The sequence below is a fragment of the Amblyomma maculatum genome, unplaced genomic scaffold (genome assembly GCF_055883805.1).
Source record: "Amblyomma maculatum isolate TAMU_Amacu unplaced genomic scaffold, ASM5588380v1 scaffold_13, whole genome shotgun sequence".
Lineage (NCBI taxonomy): Eukaryota > Metazoa > Arthropoda > Arachnida > Ixodida > Ixodidae > Amblyomma > Amblyomma maculatum.
In genome coordinates, this window is record NW_028146738.1 from 32,539,130 (window position 1) to 32,556,005 (window position 16,876).

The 16,876-nt window shown below is 43.6% G+C and overlaps 1 protein-coding gene across 1 annotated transcript in view; it reads left to right on the plus strand.

Moving 5' to 3' along the window:
• The window catches only part of cutlet (chromosome transmission fidelity protein 18 homolog), a 163,385-nt gene extending 154,512 nt beyond the window's left edge, over positions 1-8,873 (plus strand). The window contains exon 22 of the mRNA XM_084585871.1: positions 7,813-8,873. Within this exon, the coding sequence (XP_084441997.1) occupies positions 7,813-7,919 (107 nt within the window). The 3' untranslated portion in view covers positions 7,920-8,873. The remainder of the gene's footprint in view (positions 1-7,812) is intronic.
• The last annotated feature ends 8,003 nt before the right edge of the window (positions 8,874-16,876 follow it).

The window sequence follows — 16,876 nt, forward strand, 5'->3', positions numbered from 1 at the left end:
TGCGCCAAGCCAGCTCAGTCCGTTTTCAGACAAGCGTCGGACGCTTTCTCTAGCGTGTGTTGCGAACCCTCTGCGCGCGGCGGCTGACGTGGCTATGGCGCCTGCGGACTTGAAAAAGCGGCAGCTGTTTTTTTTTTCCTATTTTTTTCCTTTTTTTTTTTTTCGAGTCATCCTTTCGTATCGTTGTGCTGTTCGGACGTTAAGAAGCGGCAGGTTTTTTTTGTTTTTTTTGGGGGGGGGGGCGGCAGTCGTTTATCCTTGCATGTATGAGTCAACGAAAGCACGCGGTCAGCTGCTGCGATCATGACGCCCGCCCCAAGCGCGGCGTGATAAATCGAACCAGGCTTGGGCAATCAAGCCACCACGGGCGCTCTGCCAAGTTCGCTCCCCGCCACCGCAGGAGCTATCAAAAGATAAACGCGCCCCGACGTTATCGCTGGGCAGCATCTTGGCACGCTGCCAAGAAATGAGCTGTGGATGAGACGACCGAAACGGAGTGACGCGTGCCATCGACATGCAAGCGAAAACGCTCACGATTTCTGCTGCGGCGACACAGAAACCTTGTTTTGAGCTGCCGCAGTGGCTCGAGCAGCGAGAAGGACACAGTTCCAACAAGTTTGAAATTTTTCGCTCTGTCGCTGCCGCTCGTTGCTGAGATCGATCTATTGCTTGCATGTGAGCAAGCTGGTCTTAACGCATTTTTTTATTTTTTTTTTCAAATTCTCGGTGCAAATGTGGAGGGTGGGTTCATTATGCGAGTGGGTTGATTACGTGACAAATACGGTATCGTTTTTTCGCATCGTAAGTGCCGTCACAAGCCGATCGATTTCTGTATATCGAATTATCGATATATCGAACTATTTCGTGATCCCCTTCGAGTTCGATATATCCGGGTTCGACTGTATTCTCTGCGCACAAGACCAATCAGGGACACTGTCAAACCATTAAACACAACATATACACCGGCGGCGCCCTCCCTGTCTACCGTAGAGCTTACCGGATCCTTTTCGCTAAGAGAGAAGAAATGGAAACCCAGGTCGGCGACCTGCTAAACGCTGGCTTCATAAAACACTCAATCTCTCCCTGGGGAGCGCCAGCCTTATTAGTAGAGAAGCCCGACGGCAGTTACTGCTTCGTGGTAGACTACAGAGATCTGAACAAGGTAACACAAGTAGACCTTTACCCCCTGCCAAATATCAGGCTGTCTAGCTACCGGGAAAACCGGGAATTGTCAGGGAAATTTCAAAGAAATCATCGAATATTTCGCAGTCAGGGAAAATGGCACGGTATATCCTGCAGTGCATTATCATTTAAAGGTAGCGCACAGCCAGTATGTTATTCATGCAGTTTTTTAGAGTGAAGCTTTTTGGCACCCGTTCCTGCGTTTCGCGTCGGCATTGTCCTAACGTCCCTGTAACCAGTACCGCTGCTGGAGCAGTGCATGCTCCTTCCTCTACCCGCTCCCGCTTCCTTCATTGGCGGCGTCCGCGCGTTATTGGATTTTTCGTGCGCGCTCCCCCCCTCTTTCTGTGTGATGGCGGGGGTGCTCTCCAGTTGGCGAAACGCCGGCTCGCTATCAGCGGATCACGGTGCGTGCATCTCAAGCCGAAACGCAGTCACGTTTTCTTCACTTGCCAGCGGCATTAGTCAGTCGCTGCTATCTATTCGTCGTGCAATGTTTCTATGGGCCCATGTGCGCCTTCCGCAACCTCCCGATAGCTTAACTGCTCTCTTCATTTCTCCGACCACAAAGCTTCTTTTATGACAGTGAAGAACTGTTAGTGGAGTGTTTCTTGAAGGAATACGTGTGAAAAATTAAAAAGTTGTCTGTAATTGTAACACGAGTGTCTCACCCTTGTATGTGCCGCTGCTAAATTCCAACGTTACTTATTCAGCTGTTCTTTCTCATTTGTAACTGACCATCACACGCTTTGTTGGTTGTTAACTCTGAGAGATCTCTTTGGTCATCTTGGTCGCTAGGCCCTGCACCTTCAAAAATACTCCTAACAGATTCAATTCCCTGTGTCTTTGCCCTCTCCAATCTCGGCAACATAGCAGGCAAACAGCTTAACGACCCATCTTTAAGGTTCATTATTGAAGGCCTGACATCTGAAAGAACGGATTCTTCTCTGCAGCTTTTTTTTTGTGCAGGATGATGGCCCTTTACTGCTAGAACTTTTATGATGACGGTTCTCCCCTTCTGTTTGCGATTCCCAAAAGGTTCTGCTGCTCTGTTATTGAAGAACTTCACGACTTGCCCACAGCTGGCCATCTCGATGTGTCTCTCACTTACAACTGGATACGGCGTCATTTTATTTTTGGCCTGGACTATACCACAGCATCCGGCGCTACATCACAGCCTGTGATACATATCAGCTTAGGAAAAAACCATCGCGGCCATCAGCTGGCCATCTGCAACCTATTGACGTCCCCCTGGAACCATTTTATCGTGTTGGGCTCAACCTTGGCCCCTTCCCGACATCACAGTCAGGTCACAAATGGATCGCAGTGGCAACCGGTTATTCAACACTAAGCCATCACACAAGCTTTACCCACGAGTTGCATTATGGATGTCACTGATTTTCTTCTGCACAGTGTCATTCTGCATCACGGCACTCCTCGTCAATAAATGACCGACCGCAGTTGCTGCTTTTTGTCCCGAGTTGAAGATATCCTGAGTTCCATGTTCTACAAAGCATAAGCTCGAGACCACATACCATCCCCAAACCAATGGCTTTACCAAGCGCTTTAACCGCACATGGACATATCTGTGCATGTATCACCTGATCACCATGACTGGGACCTAGCACTACCATATGTGGCCTTTGCGTACAATTCTTCCAAGCACGACACAGTGGGTTATTCGCCATTCTCCCTGCTCTTTGGCAGGAACCCCACTTTACCTTTAGACACGCTGGTTCCTCCTGCTGGCCCATAACCACCTACATGCGTGTCACCATTGTGCAAGCCATTGAAGAGTGCCAAGTAGCCCGTAATCAGCTCCTCGCCTCTCAGACTTCTCAGAAGTCTGCCTACGATAGGTGACATCGCTACGTAACCTATGACCCTGGGTCCTTGGTTCTTTTATGGTCCCCTGCATGCCGCATTGGTCTCATGGAAAAACTTTTGTCCCCCTGTAGTGTCCACTATTGGGTGGTGCACCGTGTCACTGACGTAAGATATGAACTTGCCCCTCTTGTGCCAGTGTCCTCTCGCCCCACTACTGACATTGTCCATGTTTCACACCTGAAGCCATACGAACTCTTGCCTTCTTTGCCAGTTTAGCACCGGTACGACGCTTACACCGCGGGGGTCATGTTACGAGATAATGATGGCGAAGTGTTTCCTTCTCTTGTCTCGCGGAAGGGACAAGGAGGTGACGAAGTGGTACTGGTTCTGTGTTGCTGCTCGTTGCTATGCCAGTTGAGGCTGTGCTGTAAATATACTGTAAACATTGAGTTTCTACGTAACATTATTGTCGACATTCTTATCTGACGGTGTTAGTGGTGATAATTTTCTGAAAATTGCACCAGCTAATAATTGGCGAGCTTCGATTCGGAGTCTCTGAACCTAGGCTATTTTATTCCACAAAAACACATTCCTGAATGTCCTCTGCATGTCCAACATGTATACCTGGCCTCTTGCAGTAGGTGCCTCACGCAAACCAGACACTGCTTCACCGTTTGGCATGAGAAATGAGACTGTTTCCACCTGTAGCTTTATGTTGCTGAGGAACGGTGCTGTACAAATAGTAGATGATTTTAGTGTTCTTGGGTCATTGATCTTTAAAATGTATATTCTAAATATTCTTTGTTAATACTGCGTCTAGCTGTCATGTCTTATTCTTATCAACTCACCATAAAAATGTTAATTTTCGGATTTTTTTTGTGCTCCCTAACAAATTTCTTGCCTCCTAACTTATGTTTTTGAAAAGGCATTCCATTAGTGCAATTTCATGTGGTAAAATGTGTGCTGCAATATTATTTGTACTGGCAAAAAACATCTTTTGAGACGTATGAAAACTTTCTCTCGCAGTAATGAAAGAGTTAACGTAAACTGGCATGAGAGGAATGGCTACGATAGTAACGAGTGACTGCAGTTCATACAATTAACGTGTGTTTCAGTACCAACAGTGCATCGACATGACAAAGGCAGCAGTTTCTGCTGCTTTCACTTTTGGAATGTGTCTAGAATAGTTCACACTTAAAAGGAGCAAAGAATAACAAAACAAAGGAAGAAAACGGGCCTGCAAACAGTATGCATCATTGCAGCCACGCAATTGCTCATGGGCTCCCACATGTCGGTAGCGAGAACATTGGAGCATGGCAGTGACACAAGGCATAGCTGGTTTCCCAGGACAGTGGTAGCGGCCAAATGGGAACAGGCCAGAAGACGCAGGCACCTCCTCGCTCGGCGTCACAAATGTGTGCACTTACCCCCAGACTGACTTTTGTCACTCCCCTTTTTCGCTCCCCTTGTACACGCATCATGCAAGCCACGGTGGAGAGGAAGGCTCCTGCCACGGTCGCACTGCGTCCTCAGCACAATTGCAAAACGTTTCACCGCTTCTGTAACTTCGAATAGTATTAATTTACTATAAACGCTTTCAAGGTGGTTTTCTTGGAATCAATTCTTAATCTGGATTGCGTTCTGCATGCTCTTTTGAATCTTCATGTGAATGCATAAAATGAAAACCTGGATTTAGCGAAAAATCACACTTTATACAGTGTCGTTATAACCAGGTTTAACTGTAGAAATATTGAATATCGCCACCATTGGCCTCTTATACAGCAGAGCAAACAGAGTACTATTCTGGAATACATTATCGGTTGTTGTCACAAGCAGTAAACTGTGATGTTGAGACTTTTTTGCCGAGAATTTTTAAAAATTTATTACAAATGACTACAGAGCCCGTTGGGCATTATTGTAGAGAGGTTAACTAAATCACAAAAGGAAGAGTGAAACGGCAGCAGCAAATTAGTTATACCACTGAAACAGTAAATTTCTATCTTAACTAAGGGGATGACAATATATTTAGCATAAAGAGTGAAATATCTAATCAGAAAATTGTTACTCATGCATTTAACAGTACACCGCAAGTATTGTGTAAACAAAAGCCATGCAGTCTTCTATGGCAGATGGATAATGGACATGCACTATCTCATCCGGGACCAAATTCTAATCTGCAATCGTTTGCAGAAAGACCGAAAACTTGTACGCATTGATGCGACTCTGGTAAGGCCTAATCTAGAATTGTGTCTCTTGGAGCAATAATGAGGCTGTTTTAAATACGTGGCCTTTTCAATTCTTGTGTTATTACTGATGCTGTGTAAAAGCTTTAACCTCAATACTTTCCTGCATATGGACAGCAACTTCCATCCCGAATTTTTACGATTTCTGAACTTGTAGATGCCTGGGACAAATCTTGCAGCCCTTTTCTGTACACTCTCTAGCTTATCTTGAGCTTTTGCTAAGGGGTCCCTGCTGCACTTGCATATTTTAATACCAGCTGTATGTTAGTAATGACAAAATTTCCTTCAAAGCTCTGGGTGCACTCTTGAAGTTTCTTTGAAAAAGGTGCGAACGGTGACATGCTTTAGCACTTGTTATTTCAGTGTGTGTGTGTCCCTACCAGTGGCAGGTAATGTTATTCCCAGGTATTTTGCTTGGTCTGCTTATTGTATTGAATCATTTTTCAGGAAGTATGTACTAAATATCTTGTTTTGTTTGTAAGCTCCCATCAGGGTGGCACAGTAGTTACGGCGCTCGACTACTGTTTGCAAGGATGCGAAATCGAATTTGGCCTCAGCGGCCGCTTTTCGATGGAGGCGAAAAGCTAGGCTCCCATGTACTGGGCGATGACAGTGCACGTTAAATAACCCCAGGTGGTCAAAATTTCCGGTGTCCTCCACTACAGCATCTTTCATAGCCTGAGTCTCTTTGGGACGCTAAACCCCACAAACCGAACCTTGTTTGCAAACTGCACATTCATTCATTTTATTGATTGTTACAATCTTGAAATAATAGACCCATAGCCGAAAACTAGTGTCTGGTCCATGTTCAAAAATATGATTGAGTGAGGCAGAAAACTGCACTCACGTTACGTGGCATAGCACTTTGCTACGTTCAAATCCATCTTCCATTTTGCTCGCCGAGAACAAATATTTCTTTAGATTAGACTAATACCTATATCATCTGCCTATGACACAGGATGGTATACAATAGTTATCCATGCAGTCTCACATTCGCAGCAGGTCTTCAGTTAAATCAGTGATAAAAATGAGGAACAGGAGCAGTCCTAGGACCGACCATTGGAGCACTTCTGATAAGACATTAACTGCCCGTGACGTGACACATTTTGAGTCACCTTCCGGTATCAATCGCGGAAATAATCTGTCAGCTAATCGTACAATGAATAATGAAGACCAAGAAGTGACGTTTTATGCAAAAGCAAGTCTTGTGAGACACATCAAACGCCTTCCAAAAATTCATAAAAATGGCATTTGTGCCCTATTGTTAAAGCTATATGCAATTTTATGACTGAATTCAGTGACTTGAGTACTACAGGATAACTCCTAGTGAACTCTATGCTGGGTCGAGGTGAAAACAATCATGTTCATTAAGGAGCTTAAGACCAGATTAAACAATATACTCCAGTGTTTTGCAACAAACAGATGTCAAAGAAATCAGTTTGTAATTATTAGATTATTGAGTCACTTTTTAAAATAGGTTTGTGTAATTTAACGTCCCAAAGCGACTCAGGCTTAAGAGGTGCCATAGTGAAGGGCTTTGGAAATTGCAATCACCTAGGGTTCTTTAACGTGCACTGACATCGCACAGCACACGGCACCTTGCATTTCACCTCCACTGAAAAGCGACTGCCGAGACCAGTATTTGATTCCGCATCCTTTCTACTTTTGTTTGCCACCCATCAAAGATAATGGCTGATGGTACTGTAATGTTGCCACTGTTTCCAGACCAGGTCAAATTTGCATTCAGCATTTTAGAATTATTTTCCTGCAGCTGTCTCCCATGCTTGCGCTGTTGTGCTTGATTAACAAATTTCATGCGGAATTAACAAATTTCATGCTTGCAGCACCTGTTAGCTCAGACTTGTCTTGTGGATTTCAAGAGCCACACATCCTTCAACTGATGCACACTGTCATATTGGTTCTGGAGTGCTCGGCATGGAATGCGGTTGCGCATGCATTGGCTGACTGGCATGGGAACAGGTGCACAGGCATTTGGTGGGTATGCCTGGAGTCGAGTCGGAGCAGCTGGATATGTGCGCTCACTGCATTGTCATCTTAGAGGAGGAGGTACGCTGAGCCAAAATCACGAGCCAGGAATTCCAGAAACATAATCACTTGAGACGAATAACTTCACGGTTTCAAATTTCAGATATTTAGATGAGAATATTTATTCAATACTTTACTATTTAATGCAATAATCGAACTAATTGATTATTTTCACATACAAGAAAACATTTTGCTATACTTTTATGCTGTACAGTACTTGATGCTTCATGTTGCTTTGCCAAATAGCACTGTTCCATGGCTAAAGCCTTTGAGCAGCTGTGAGTAGCATACAACTGAAAAAGTGACCTTGGGAATTGGATGGCACTTGTGGGAACTTGAAAATCATCTGGCTCCTTGGTTTTGTAACTAACAAAAGTTGATGTTCAAGTGATAATGGGGTGCATTATACTGGTTTAATTAAGCTATTACATATTACTGATTTGATTTGATGTTTTAGAGAGGGGAGGAGGTACGTTTTGTCAAACTACAGTGGCTAAGTGTCGATTCTTTTCAGAGCCTTCCAGTGTTGTCAAAGTCGACTCAGCACCACAGGTTTGGTACCAGTTCAAGGAAGGCTTCAGCAATGCTGTGCGAAGAACAGTGCGGATCAAGGACCTGTAGTCTGCGTGAACCATTTTCTACATGCAAGTGTGTGTGGCCATGAAATTTGGTCATGTGTACTTTCAAGGAAAAGAGCACCATTTGTAATTTAAAAATAGGATCGGGATGTATGGTCTACTATAGTATTCTTGGGTTTCTCTACTGAACCCTCAGCTGTGTTATACTGGTGTTCCTGAAGATACTGCTTTTAGTTGGCTGTTTAATGGTTACATGTGCATTTGTTTTGTTTTTTTTGCAACAAGTTGTTTTTGCTTTGTTTCAGTTCATGTGAATGACGTATATTTATATGCTAAGTAAATTTTTCCCGAGGCATAAAACTGAAGCAAATGGTACAAAGATAATGCATCTCTGTGAAGCATCTTAGCTGAGCTTTGTTACAAGGAATGCTAAGAAATCACATTAGACTTTCTCTCAGCAATCACAGCATATAACCTTTTTGGATTTGTTTCATTTCATTCCATTTTGTTTTTTAACTGAACTAGAAGTATTATTTGGCAACAAAATTCATAGTTTTATTCCTCTTTTTCTTGAAACCATAGTTTCTGATGTTTTTTACAATACAACTTAAGAAAACTGCAGTTGCTAACTGTGGGCCATAGTTTGCAGCGCGTGTATTATTCGATTGAACAGTGTATTAAATGAGTTATTGAAAGTTGATCATTCCAAACAAGCCAGAGGCAACAAAATTCTTGAGCTTATAGTTTTGTCTGGGTCTGAGCTTTTTATTTTGGTAATAGAGAAGGCTTTAACATTCAACTGCTTCCTGTCATGGAGAAATTTGGTGTGGCAGTTACTGCAGAATTTAGGTGTATCAGACTTATCAAAAATGTTGCATAAATATGATTTTTTTCTTAGCTTTGCATTTTTGTATAGTAAAAGGTGAAAACAATTAGTCTTCTATCATTTCGTGTTTTTCAAATTATGGATCCATGTAGCAAAAATAACATTTTAAGAGGATGCAAAAAAAATTTATTTTTCAGTGAGACAGCATACCCTTAAACATCTAGTGTTATGAATCAAGAAAAAGCTCATCCAGGCTTTTTGTTTATTGCATCTCGGAATGTTTAAATAAACTTATTTGATTTGAAAAATTTTCATTTTGTTTCTCTATTGTCTTTTGTCTTTTAAGATTGTAGTTTAGAGGCGATCCATCTCAACCAAATACAGCAGAGTATAGGGCCACACTAATATTTTAAACACTTTCAACACCCTAACTTTGACCATGCTGCCATTATGGTATAAGAGCTTTGTCTGCAGTGCCAGCTAGGTGTATATTGTGTGGAAGTTGTTCTTTGGACATTTGTTGAGAAGTTCTCACAATTTTTGCAAAGCACCTAGAAGCGTTGAGAACATATTTGATGGTGGGAATTGTATTCCTTTTGTACAAAAACGTTTTTGCACCTGGAATTTTTAAACAAAACTGTCTAGGTCTTTTCATATAAAAACTATTTCAGGGGTCACTGTCACCAATATGGAAATGCATGGCTGAAATAGTCTCCAGAGCAGGATGAATTTTTTTCAACTATGAAGTTTGTGTTGAAGTTGTGTAGTTTTCTTTGTCAATGTGGCAGTGCTTGGGATGATCCTATTGAGTAATCGCTCCCTTTTGACAATCTACTCAGCCTTGGGGGATCCCGAAAGGCCCCTATAGTCTGTTTTCGACACGACTAGCAGAGCCAGTGATGTCGGCCACAGTATGTCGGCTACGACGGGCACGTCAAGAAACTGCCGCCTCTTCAGTCTGGCACAGCTGGTATGTACGGTGCCGCAGCGCGCATGCGCACAAGACGCCCTCGTTTTCAGTGTGTACTTTCGAGCAGCTGACGGGGAACCTGCAGGGAGGAACTGGTAGCTATTGAGGCACTAATTTCTGTCATGATCAAGGCAATGATGCAAATGTTTACTGCGAATGTTCAAGTGCCACAAAGTATTCACATCCAGCCGTGGAGACGTCCAGCTCAGCAACGGCTTGAGCCCACGTCAACAGCTACGAATGGAATGATAATGATTGTGTACGTGCATTTTTTACATAAAATTAACCATCATTTATGTATCTGTATGATTACAAAAGAGTTAGACTACACAGTCATGAGGATCACTTTCTCGGTCGGCCGCAGTTCCTGTAGAATTCAATCAATTTCGCTAATTCTCAAGTTGTTGCGCCGCTGTTCCGTGTGACCAAATCGATGCCCTTCGATTCCGGCGTGTACGGTGACAACTCTTTGAAGCCTCTTCCGCAGTTTCTGGCATTTTTCCACTGAAAGTACTGCAAATAAGGGAGCCGCCATCATTACACCTCGAGCACTGCATAAAATGGGCATGGCACATTACGCACTGCAGCGAAGAGCTCACAGCTGTGTCCGGCCGCACTGCTGATGAATTGCATCTCGGGCATTTTTTTCCCTCTCTGTGTAGTTCATTTGGTATCATAGAAGTAAGGGTACTCTCGAATGCCTTCTAGCAGCTTTTCCACAACTGTGTCTGAAACGCGCGCGCAGTCTCTGTCTGCATAGCAAGGTGCCATCTTCACTGCGCGTGAGGAACGCTCGTATGCGTGGCCGGCGCAGTCAGCGAGAAATAGGCAAAATTATATTTGTGCGTCGGCGACAATGGGACACATCGGCTCGCGCTTGCTACGTCCGTCACGCCGTGTCGTTGGAGTGTAGACCTATTTTTCGCCGACGTATGCACGTGCGTTACTTAGGAATGTATTGGGGCCTTCAGCATTCGACCAACATAGTTCTGACTTCATGTTGATCGGTTTGCTCATGCCCTTTATGCTAGCATTCCAATTCAACAGATGAGTTTTGATGGATGATGTGAATGATGATGGGTCAGTTTCATCCACGATGGCATTTGGCAGGTCATTCCAATCCTTTCTTGATTTAAGAAAGGATGATAAATGCGCAGATGTCTGGGTAGGGGGAGGGTAAACAGCCTTCCCATGGCATGACCTTTCCAAGTGTCATGCTACATTCATTTGTTTGCTTATAGTTTTGTTATCTACCAACCTGTCACTAACTCATCTGAAAAATAATCTTTATACTGATCAAAACAACATACAAGTATGGTGCAATCAATGGCTTATGACTTGATCCTGCTGAATATAAAACTATATCCTTTCACTGCTGCCATAATCCTCTTACTTTCGTATAACATGTTGGGCATTCGGACTGATCTAGTACCATTAAGTGTTTAGGTACCTCTCTCTCTTCTGAACTAACCTGGCATGCACATGTAATGAATGTTATCTCATGTGCTAACAAATTGTCAGGTTTCTTAAGCTGTCTACTTCGTTCTGCCACTGTCCATAGAAGGTAACTTCCTTACACAGCACTGGTTGACCAAAATTAGAATATTCATTGGCAGCTTGAAATACCCACCAATATCATCTTGCTGATGTCCTCGAGGGGGTTCAAAACAAAGCCACTAGGTTCATAAGTTCATACTTCTCACACGATGTCAGCATTTCATCCTAAAAAAATCAAACCTATAGCGTCTTTCAGTTCGCCACTGCATTGCCAGTCTGTCTTTGTAATAAATTTCATCCACCTTTCTACCCAAGGTAAGCATAATAACAAAGACAGGTTTTTGATCAAAAACATACTCAGATACTTCTCATCTAAACACGGGTTCTTATTGACAAATCTGTTAATTTGTCAACGTTGTATGCTCTTCCTTAGATTACAGATGTACGATTTAGGGTTCAGTAAGGCCGTTATACTGGAATGGCTGGGCCTAGTGCACAATTCATATTTACTTCTTTTAACGAGTATGTACAGTACATCACAAATGGCCTCTGTGGAGACTGATGAAACACCACTTGCAGACAAATATATACTAACATGGTCACGCATTCTAAGGATGCATCGTTCACTTCCGAGCATACCTGTTACTCAATTGGCACAAAGTGCATACACCATACGCTGTTTATAACCTCCAAGCAATAGGACCACTGCCTCTTCATTTTGAAGAGAAATGCTTCAAATAAGATGCAATGGATATCTTAAGATCGTCCGAATGCCTAACCCCCTACTGCCTTTGTACAGCCTGCCCTCTATATAAGGTTTGACGTTAAGACAAGTTCTGAAAAAACAAACTTGGCATGAGCGTATACTACAAGAATACTTAGCAATAAACAAAAAATATGAGGAATATACAGCATTTTTTGCTGTAGGTTCAAAATCATCATGCTACATTGAAAATTGCTGTGGTACAAAGCAGCTGGAAAAGCCTGCGATGTCATGCTATGCACTGATATCACAAAGCACACGGGTGCTTTGCTTTTGCCTCCATTAAATAGCGAAAAGCAGCCGCTGCGATCGGGATTCAATCCTGCATCCTTTGGCACAGTAGTTCAGTGTCCTAACCACTGCACCACTACGGTGCGGCCTAATGTATGTGCCGCAAGCCAGGCACATGGAGAGAAATGTGAGTATTTCTGCAAAGACGCAATAATGTTAGTACTCTCTAAGCTGAGAGGTAAATGGACATTTAAATCAAATACTGAAGGAAAAATTTTCACTAAAATAGAAAGTTCAGCTAGTTGGTACATACGGATGAGAATAACAGTGCCAAGACAAAAAACAATAGAAGAAGACAGGACATAGTGTTGTCTTTTTCCCTTTTCCGTTTTTCTCCCATGCTGTTATTTCCACAGATAAAACTAAACTTATCATAATTGAATTGAAATCATGCTCACACAAGAACTATTAATGGAAGTCATTTTAATGCTGCCTCTGCTTTCGATGTACACACCAACTCGCATGCAATTATATCCTTGAAAATGACACTAACGTGAGCTATACAGAGGAGTGCTCATTGCGAATCGTGTTTATGAGTATAGCTAGAGGGAATAAAAAAAGCTTTCGTTTTTTATTTTGAATGCCTACTTTTCAGCTTTGTTTACTCATAGAAGATTCACTTGTGGATGTTTTTTGTGTTTACTGCACAAGATGGAAGCCAGCCTTCTTAAAAATTAAGATTTTAAACATATTCTGCAAGTTTGTTGCAAATCTAACAATTTCTGCCCTATAACGGGGATCGAATCCCAACCGCGGTTCCCATGTGCTGTGCGATGTCTGTGCACATTAAAAGAACCACACGTCGAAATTTCCGGACCTTCCTCTACGGCGCCTCTCATAGCCCGAGTCGCTTTGTGACGCTAACCCCATAAACCAAACTAAATCTGCCTTTGGCGCATCATAGCCTAGTTGCATATGAGCCATAAAACAAAACCAATTACCAATGACAGCAAGAAAACCTTTCTCGGGAGGCATTTGGTGCTTTATTCAGTTTCTTCTCAAGTGAAACGTTTCCACGTCTGCCTGCTAACAAATCATCGGCCCGCTTAAAGAAGCATTCAGTTCGATTCTAATCAGGTTCTCAGTACCAATTCTGAAAAAGTTCAGCCACGTAAATCGAGAAGCTATGAGGACCATAACATACCTTCCACGACTCACACCGGTCGTAGCGTTACAGGAAATGCGCAGCTGAACACCATCGATTAACTGGTGCAGCAGCGCCATGATGCTCGCAGACTCAAGGCCACTTTGTCACATTCCACGCAAGCACTGAGGGCGTATACAACGTCACACATTATTCTTCAGCCACCTGCGCCAGTTCTCCCTCCCTGGAAATTTATACAGCATTTTTTTTTTAATTTAGAAGGCGCGCAGATTGCCGTTTAGAGTATTAATAGGTTCCGCACATATTTTTTTTTCAAGTGGCAAATATTTTTTTTTCGTATTCACGTTGTACTTGACACAGGTTTACGTATTTTCTCAGCAGCGCCCACTTCTTGGCCCGCCTAAATAGCCCGTCTTTCATTAGGGGTTTAATGAACACGAGATTTCCTGATTATGGTGCAGTAAGACAAGACCATTTTACCTATCAGAAATTTCTTGTATGGCCATGCTGTAAACAAATATAGCGGCAATCCGGCAAGCTGCAGTGACAAGGTATGTAAAAGGAATGGCTTTCAGTTATTCGGAATCCTTGACGTGCAAATAGAAAACTACCTATATGGTCGTATCCCCTCACACTCGGGTATCGCGGTCAGGTATCGGCCTCGAAAGTTCGTGGTACGCTGAGAAAGTAGAACACCTTAGCGAACGAGCCATCAGAGCGATTCATTTACCAATAGAACGCTCTCTTAGTTGTCGGTGGCTTATCTTACAACACATCACGCTGTGTGTATGTTTTTTTTTTTCGATTGTATTTAAAAGTTTGACAGTATTGGACTATTGCCTTCAAATGTTCAAGGCAGCTGCGGTCAATCGCATTGAACTTCCTGCGCTGAGAGAACGCCTAAATAAGCAAAAGCGAAATACTACCAAGATATCTCTCTATCGTAGGCGTGCGAAAAAACGGCCGCTCATAGCAGGGAAGTTTCGTTTCGCAGCCTCCACAGCATGTCGATAGAAACGTATTTATAGCATAACATTTTCTGAGTCAGTTATCTGCAGCAGCTCCAACGTGTTCAACCAGAGCATTGTCCCATATGTAAAAATGATGCTGAGGTGGTATTACTCATTTCGCTTATATTAGGATTAAGTTTGATAGTCTGAGCCCGGATTCAGTAACCTATTGTAGCGTAATTTTGCAGGATGTCCTGGAATTATGTTTGCTTTTCCTACCATAAAGATAATCCTACTTTTGCCTTGCTTGTTTATTTTTTCCCCTTTCCAGCTCTCATTGGAAGGTTGAAGGCGGAATGTCATCTGCTATTGTTCTATTCTGAATCGTTCGAGCCTATTACCAGAAAAGACAGGTGCAGCATCTTTTTCATTTTACATGAACGCTGACCATTACAACTACCACTACTACGGCCGCATGGCTACACGGCTCGGCGGTATTTGATCTTCAGGTGGGTTTCGACAAGAACACAAATAAGATGACCACGCAGTGCAGGCGCAGATTCTGTCTCCGAAGTCGTCTTCACAAGCACCTAACGAAGGCGTTCCTAGCGCATGGTGAAATCGCTCGGGCAGTGTTTTCGAGTTATAACAGAAATAACATGTGCCGAGTGCTTTCACACATACACACACACACACACACAAAACAAGCACGCCCTGCCAAGGACGGCCCTTTCCTTTTTCAAGATTTCCTGGTAGAAAAATACTGCTTGCGATTACTCAAAGTAGCTCAAAGCCGCACTGCAAAACGACGGGTAGGGACATGCTCGAGCACGCCTCGCAGAACGGAAACGACTGCGCCACTCAGCTGTCTCGGCCCTCTGCTGCTTCGGCACTCCGCCGCGGGCGGCGCTGTTCCGCCGAGGCGACGGTGGCGCCTTACAATGGGCGCCCGGTACCTATGCATACCGCGAAGAAAGAAGCAATTTTGTGCTCTCTTGGAAGGCGCTGTTCGGGCTTAATCTTGGCTTGATATACATATGGACACAGTTGGGTTTCTCTCTTGCAACACCATCCTCTTCGTGTTCTGCCATGATGAGAATCTATGGCAATATCTGACGGGTAGAAAAGCAAGCAGTACCAGTAGTCTGTACGGACGTGCTGTATCGACCTTCGAAACAAGTGCGCACGCCATCCCTGCAGTATATATAGCAGTTCGAATGTGACCCAAGCACATTGCGGGTTATGATAGGAGAGATGAAGTTCGTTTATGGAATTAAACCAACTTTGGCGCCGTCACGTAGTCCAATGCTTGAAACATACCAATGCACGAGGACGCATGCACTCTTTGTGCGCACAGGATTGAATCCCGTAATATTTAGCTGGTGGTAGTACACGAAATGAAAATAAAAATTACGTGGGACTTTAGCGACTAGTGAAAGGCGAAAGCCTGAGTGCCACATTCTGCTACGTACACATTTATTTATATGGCTAATAATTACTATATAATCAAGCAATTAATTAGTCATTGATAAGTAATTGATCACTGATTGGTATATGGCCATATAAGGCACGGATTCGCGCATACTGTGGCGGTGCTCTGTGATTGATCGAAACCTTTATGACGTCATCCCGCCTCAGCCAATCAGAGCCGCCGCAAAAGCTGGACACATTTTGTCCAAGACAGCATGAGCCATTAAGGGGTTTCGCATTGATAATAAATGGGAAGCACCTGGGAACCGCACCATCTTGGTTTGTACAAATGCCATAGGTGACCACGGCGCGCTGAATTTCATTGCCCATGAATAAGCCTGCAGGTCGAGGCACTGTGGAAGGAAAGGTACTCGCCACGAGTGCTTTCCGAAGTGGACCGAATCACGCTCTGAGCGGACTGTCACGCTTTTCTAAAGGGCCTATATGCCCCCGATTTCAAGAAAACAACATTTTCGAGTGTAAAAACAAGAGTATACTTGGCGTGGACATCTCACTGTACACAGTGGCTTGATAGCACGGCAGGGCGATTTTCCCATCTTTAAAACAACCACTGGTGCGCGCTATATCGGTCGGCATTGGCATGTACTCGCGTGTGTCCCTTCATGCATTTTTCGCGCCTGCCAATGTGCGTTCAAATAGGAGCTAAGGCTTCCTATCCAAATCTTTTAAAACTGCACTGCCAACTCAGTTTAGTTTAACATTCCCCGTGTAATCTATGGGCCGGCATTTTCTGCATAGCTACGACTACTGGGTGCACCTCAACGGAGCTGATTTCAGTGGTCACTCGTGTGCTGTTGACAAAACTTTTACAAATGACATGCATGTCCATCTGCAGGTTGAGGTTCATTTCGCAGTCGGTTCGAGGCTAGGGTTACAAAGTAATGCTTTTGGCAACGATCGGCGAAATTGGTGGTGGCTGGGCAGCGAACTTCTAAACGAGGGGAAGCATTTAATTGTTGCTAGTTCATCAGCACTATTAAAATATTGGCAGTGGCTCAGCTCGGCTATGCCAGGATACACGTAGTGTTAGCTAAGGTTCAGCTGGTTATTAGTTTTCCAAGCACGTGTAACCTTATGTTCGTTTTTCGTAAGCTCAACCGCCAATTG